Source organism: Rhincodon typus, chromosome 23, assembly GCF_021869965.1.
Source record: "Rhincodon typus isolate 14 chromosome 23, sRhiTyp1.1, whole genome shotgun sequence".
NCBI classification, from domain to species: domain Eukaryota; kingdom Metazoa; phylum Chordata; class Chondrichthyes; order Orectolobiformes; family Rhincodontidae; genus Rhincodon; species Rhincodon typus.
Window position 1 is genome coordinate 33536382 of NC_063354.1, and position 6955 is coordinate 33543336.

The following is a 6955-nucleotide window of genomic DNA, read 5'->3' on the forward strand; positions in this document are numbered from 1 at the left end:
GATGCTGCTTGGCCTGCTGTGTTCATCCAGCCCTGCACCTTGTTGTCTCGGATTCTCCAGCATCTGCAGTTCCTACTATCTCTGGTTCAGTGAAGTTTGCTGAGGGATGAATGTTGGTCAGGACATCAGATAGACTTCACTATTCATTTTTGCATTGTGCAAAGGTTTGGTTCCTGCACTGTTCCAACTACATTTGGTCCCCAGCCTGCAATGTAATTCCCTCATTGATAGTCAGCATAGAACAACAATCCTACTCACACACCCCCTCCCCCACTACACTCCAGAACTGGACATTAGACCTCTGTAATAAAACTGCGGTTTGTGTAATTGAGATGACAAGACAAAACAGGTAGATATAGTGTTGGAATAGCGCGCCACAACATTAGATTCCTTGCTCCCAGCAAGGTCATAGAATTAAAAACTAAGTGGTTCCATATTACGAGCTGAGGATTTCAGATAGATATTTTGCTTTGAGCCCTCTGAACACATTCCATATTTGCCTCTCAGAAAAAGGGGGAAAATTACCCAAGAGTTACTCTTCAATCTGCTGTTCTCCCAACATAAGATCACTTTTACATCATGCATTCTTGAAAATAAACTACCGAGTGACTGTGTTCTTTCAGCCTGTGTCAGAATGTCTTTGAGAATTATACATTTTTGTTTAAGCAAGCAGAAAGATAGGGGTTGGTAGGAATACAGAACTGACGTTACAATCAGATCAACTATGATCTTATCGAATGGCAGATCAGGCTTGTCGGGCAAAATGGCCTACTCTTGTTCCTTGTTTGTGTGGTCATATAGCATGCTCACTTTTACGGTGGTCTAGATGAGGCTGATTCAGCAACATGCCCTGGATTGGAATTGAATTTGTCTTTTCTCTGTTTAAGAACCAGAGGCACTCTACTGCACAGAGTTTAGAAGGGAATCAGAAACTATAAAGGAGTGTAGTTTTCAAGATACAGTAAGACAAATGTGTATTTTGTAGATTTTAAGATTGGCTTAAAGGAGCTAATGATGGTCTGAAAGGTTTCCTAGTTTAGATCTGGTTGTATTTGAAGTATACAGATGTTGAAAGCTATACGGAGAAATAAATATTAAAAAACCTATTCATTCCGATGTAAAACCACTTCAAGCTGTTTGGCAATCTTACTACATTGTTTTCATTTCCTGACTTGGCTCAAGTAGAGCCCCATACCTCTGACTTAAACTGCACCTCAACACACACTAAGCATTTCATTTCAAACTGCAGCAAATTGGTAAGACATGACTCAATCCAAAAGCATAACCTGCCCTCTGTCAGGCCCACCATGCCGACAGCGTAAAGAACATGTGTAAAGCCTGCCACTGCTTCATGCAACTGGAAAGGAGTTTCTGGCTACCCAGATACAATTTGCTTATGACCTGGTTCACACACTTCTTTAGGTCAGTTCAATGGTTCATCCTTTCAAAAAAAAAAAGGACCTAATTTCTAGCTGGACTGAAATTTCTGACAAAAGCCACTAATCTTAATAAATTTTCTCAGCACAACAGGTTAGACTGGTAATGGCTTCAGAAAGTTTGCTTCATTTAACCCTTCTGATGTGAAAGCGCCATCTATTGGTACGAAAACTCTACAACTGAAGTTAAGCCAACCTGAAGCAACACAATGGATTCTGGTGATGTTTAGCTGAAGTAATACTTTTGTACATCTTGTGTGTCTCTTTTGAAAGTTATCACAATTACTGTTAATACACCAAGTGCCATATATTTATGCAGAAAATATTATTGCTCATTGCAGGCATGATTTTATCATACACACTTGAAAGACTGGTCATTTTGTAGCTTTGCAGTTAATTATTTTTGTGCCCCTCAAAGCCATGAGTGCATCAAAAATGTGTTTGCATTCAGTATCATTACAGATAAGTACACACCCCATTCCGCAGTTTTTGTTCTAAAAACAAAGGCAGCCATGGAGTAAAGTGGAAATTACAGTCACTCTAAATAAATTTTAACAATGAATCAATTGTAAACCCACTGCTAATATTGTGATGGACACCCAATGTGCAATTAGTTAAGCTGTATTTATAAGTGCATGCTGTAGTTAAAATGTATGCATACCGTCTTTTCATCTGGAACTCCATAATTAGAATAAACCAAATTTATTCACTGTTATATCCCAATTCTGGGTTGACTATTACTTCATGTCAGTGAATGAATATTCAACATTATACTTCAACCACATGGTAAAGTGATTGAATCCCAGCATGGACAAATTTTGTTACTTCTTGTGTGTGTTGTTTGCAGGATGATGGCACAGCCCACTTTAGCTAAAAGCCCAACCAAATGAAGAAGCACCAGAGTAAGGTCTTGACACAAAAAAAAATCTTTTGAATAAGACTGAAATCTTGCAGCAGAGATGGCCTTGAATATCTGGAAAGTACAACAGATGGTCATCCAACCATATAATGTCTAAATTTCTATATTAATTATAGCAGGTTATTTGAGAAGATATTTTTGCTCTATATGTTGGGTGTGCATGTTAGTGTTGCAGCAACTATTCCAAAGACCAGTTTTGTAAGCCCTCACTATGGCATCTGCCCAAAACAGAAGAGAGATAACACAGTGTAGAGCTGGATGAACACAGCAGGCCAAGCAGCATCAGAGGAGCAGGAAAGCTGACATTTCGCGTCTGGACCCTTCTTCAGAAAATGCCCAAAGCAGAAACTGTGCTTTCAAGTCAATAATGTTCCACCACTGACTACTGGCCATAGAAGCCAGTCAATAAGTAGTTTGAAGCCGAGAGTGGAATAATATTGAAATTGTCAGTAACTCTAGATATAATCGCTTACCTGGTGAATTGTGTAAATTGGCAGCAGTCCTGTCTTTAAATAATTCATACTGGAAGCCAGTGATTTTTCTGCTTATGTCCATCTGAGGGGTGGCCTGAATAAACAGTGCCCCCTGGTCCACACTAAAGCAATACACCTTGTTTGGGATATGGTCCTCTTCGCTCACAAGAAGCTTCAGATTGCCAACTTTTTCCAAATAAATATTAGCTCCTTTGGAGTCCTTGAAAGGCTTGATGCAGACAGTCAAGTCTTTGTAGGAGGCTGTTGCTGTGTTAGTTCTTAAGTTAACTCTTAAGGCTCCAGTAGGATACAACCATTCCAGTGAACCTTCGGAACAACGCAGATAAACCTGTTCTATATCTCTGGAATGAGCATTGTGTGTTAATCCACTAGGGAAAAGAAAACAAAGAGAAAAACAATTAAAATCTTTGCAAATTGTAGATATATCCCACTCAATATGCTTTGGCAGGATTTATGATAGGGTGTTTCTTGTAGCAATCCTATACATCCATTTCTTTATCAGTTCCTAAGATTTGAAATTAAAAGATGCAAATCTTATCATAGTACTCACTCTGAGACAACTTGGAATATCAGAAAGTCATGACACAAAATATCAATAACCCAAGAGATTGTGTTTCCCAACCACCAAACAGCTAATTCTGTCAACGCAAGTCCTTCATTCTTTCTTTTACTTCTGATTTCTTCTCACCATTAACAGAGATACTTTTAATCAATCTGTTCAGATGTGTTTTGCCACACTTCTGCAATAGCTGGGGCTTGAACCCAGGCCATCTAACTGACTACAATAATGTCAAAAGAACCCTTAACATTCTCTCCCTATACTTGTGATAATAGTGAAGATGGCAAACAAGTAGACATAAAGCAGATCTTCAATCATACCATTTTTTTGTCTCAAATATCCTTTTATATTGAATTTGACAAGTTGCACAAGTTTTAAATAGCAGTTAGTCTGCTGACAGAAAATTCTGAATACAAAGAGCTCTGTGTAAAATAAACTCTTTCTCTTTAACTCATTTAACATTCTTAACCACTTCAAAGTTTGTATTTGACAGCAAGTCAATTTATGTGGGTTTATAATCCACTAAAAATAATCTGCTGTATTTATTTGTATGGTGCTCCTACTGGTGTGGATCTTTAGGTCTTCTGAATTGTCACTGCAATATGTTCACAATGTTCCTATTAGCTTAAAATTATTTGCAGGCTCCAAATAAGTGAATTTTCAAGTTTAAAAAAATGCACAAGACATGAAGAGCTTATCTTTCCATTTAAATTTGCTCAGCAATGCAGTTATATTGCACTAAGCCATATTTAATTTAAGTGGTCATTATTTTGAGTTGACTTATCTTCCACTTGTCAATGTACTGACAGATAACAGGTCACTTTTCATTAGCTTTGGCAAACTTTTCCTGGGTAAAGTAAACTTTCTTTGTCTGGAGGACGTCTCAGACCTCCCAGAGAATAATAACCACATGTCAAACAGTAACTACAAGTATGCACAAAAGGGTTTTAAGGTGGGCAAACAAATAGCCTTGGCAGTTGACTAACATGAATAGAAATTGGTTGAGCATTTTCTTAAATTGGTTGAAGGACAAGGCAAATCACAAACTCATATTGGTAAACGGCTTTTTCTTGTAGATAATGTAGCATATCTGATCAGTGACATTACAACACATGGTGCATCTTCACATAAAGAGGAACTCCTGGTATAAACTTTAGTTCAAAACCACATTTGGGGCAACTAAGTAAAAATATACAGGCATAAGCTATATGCAATTTGGTGGCATTGCGCTGCACATGTGCCACTGTGGTTCCTTTATATTACTCCCCTCTCTCCTCTCCTCTCCCCTCCCCTGGCCTCCCAGTCCTGGGGTACAATTGTTGCCTTACTCCGCCTTACACAAGACGCTGTCAGTACGAGTCTGTTAAACGAACACCTCTCCCTTTTCCCGCCACACATGCTGAATACTCCTTCTTCATGCCCACTGGCACTACAGTGCCTGCAGTTCTCATTCAAATAGATCTCCCATTCCTTTATGTTTCCCGAACAACAGCACTTTAAAATGCAGCCTGCCGTTCTCCGTCCTACACAGTTAATTATTGTCTTTGTTTGTTCTTTTTGGAACAAGCACCATTTCAAAATCCCAGTTGCTCAATGGAAACATCATAACAGTGAATCATGTGGGTGAATCACTGCTAGCAATACTATCCGGAAGGTGACAGTAACAGGTCGCTAATATTTTCAGCCAAAAAGAGATTTGAACACGAGAGGGATTATTTAAACAAACATAAAGGAGGTGCCTACATATAACACTTTGAAACTTTTGTTTTAAATCAAAGTGATTCAATTTTTTAAAACCCCTAAATAAACTTGGTGTGGTGCTTGGCAGGTGTTTTCTTCGTAATGTCTGAGTCTATCTCGCAACAATGAGTACGCAGCAGTAACACAGCGAGAATCCCTGCCTGCTTGTTACTTTGGAGTTAGATTACAGGATGGAAGCGTCTCATTAAACGCAGGGATCTGAAACTCTACTGTCTCTCCATTAAAACAAAACACCAACTGAAATTACCATAATGTTCCAAAAATAAAGAAATGGACTTCTTTCGGAAAGAACTAAAGTAACTTTTTTTTTGTTAGAGGAACCTCAATACGGACTTTGAGCACTGAACTCGAATCCCTCATTGACCAAATCCCGTAACAGGGAACGTGTCAACACAACATTTGTATACAATTGGCATCAACTCAGTACTGAATGCAGCAAGCCTGCAACTAGGGATGCGTTGGCCATATCCAGCATCAGTCAATGGTCTGAGGTCAGGCAATGTGTTCCCCATTCAAATCCGCAACACCACACGCTCAGTAACCTTGATGCTACAGTGCGGGATGCTGGTGAACCACATTGAGGTGTGTTTCCTTCCCCCTGGTTAACAGGAACATTCCGATAGAGAGTCCTCTCTGACTCTTCCCGGTGTTCTCTCTCTCTCTATCGGTATTTGTATCTGTATCTGTATCTGTCAAGCTACACGCTACTGCTCACCTTCCCTTCCAGCTGCACTGGTTAATGGAATACTGCGATGTCGCCGCTTTACAAACCAGGAGCACTGCCAGCACTGAGTCCAAGACTGTGCTTAACATTTTCCTTCTGTTTTTCTCAATTCTCCTCGGGTCCGATCGCCAGGGCAGCGGGGCAAATAGAACAAAGCGAAGTCCTGCAAATCTCGATGAGTGACCGCTCCTTTCACTCTACATTATTGTTTGCCTTGGGAGGAACGTTTGAAGTGCCTGGTGTTGTTCAGAGTTCCCCACACAAAGTCCGTAGCGTCCTCCTCTCAAGCCCAAGACATGACAGAGCATCACATTTCCTCGGTGCAGCACTTTCTGTTGCAGTAAAGACTTTCAGCTCCACGTCACACGGTTTCATTACAGCTGATACTCAGGACAGGCGAATACAGCTCCTCCTCTAACTAAATCCAGCCCAGCCTCCATGGAGGGCTGCTGTCAAAACCCGGCTTGGATTAGAGCTCCCACACCAGCAGCCTTCAGTTCCAAACCTCCACTGAGATGTGGAGAGCTTTCCCTCGATAGAGTCTTCATTTCACTTACTCTCGGCACTTTCCTGGGAGTTCTTTTTTACCCCCTTCCCCCTCTTTTCATAAGCCACGTTTCGTTTTCTTTGTACCAGAAACCCAGGTAATGTTCTGGGAACCAAGGTTCGAATCCCACCACAGTACGAATTTCAATTCCAAATGAAAATCTGGAATTGTGTCTAGTGATGACCGTGAATCCATTGTCAAGCGTCAGACAAAACCCCCGTCTGGTTCACTAATGTCCTTTAGGGAAGGAGACTGCCATCCTTACCTGGTCTGTCCTACACGTAACTCCAGACCCACAGAAATGTGGTTGGATCTTAACTGCCCTCCAGGCAATTAGGAATGGGCAATAAATGCTGGTCAAACCCCCACAGAATCCCCTATATTGTGGTCCACACCACACCTCCTCTAAACATCTGACCCAGACCCACCCTCTTCCCGATCTCTGTATTTCCCATGGTTAATCCACCTAGCCTGCATAGCCCTGGACACTATGGGTAATTTCCCATGGCCAATCC

General features: G+C 40.7%; 1 protein-coding gene across 1 annotated transcript in view; it reads right to left on the reverse strand.

Moving 5' to 3' along the window:
- metrnla (meteorin like, glial cell differentiation regulator a) overlaps positions 1-6345 on the reverse strand; it is a 24251-nt gene extending 17906 nt beyond the window's left edge. The window contains exons 1-2 of the mRNA XM_020534481.2: positions 5885-6345; positions 2829-3217 (exon numbers count right to left, since the gene is read on the reverse strand). Of these exons, the coding sequence (XP_020390070.1) occupies positions 2829-3217; positions 5885-5982 (487 nt within the window). The 5' untranslated portion in view covers positions 5983-6345. The remainder of the gene's footprint in view (positions 1-2828; positions 3218-5884) is intronic.
- Between the last annotated feature and the right edge of the window lie 610 nt (positions 6346-6955).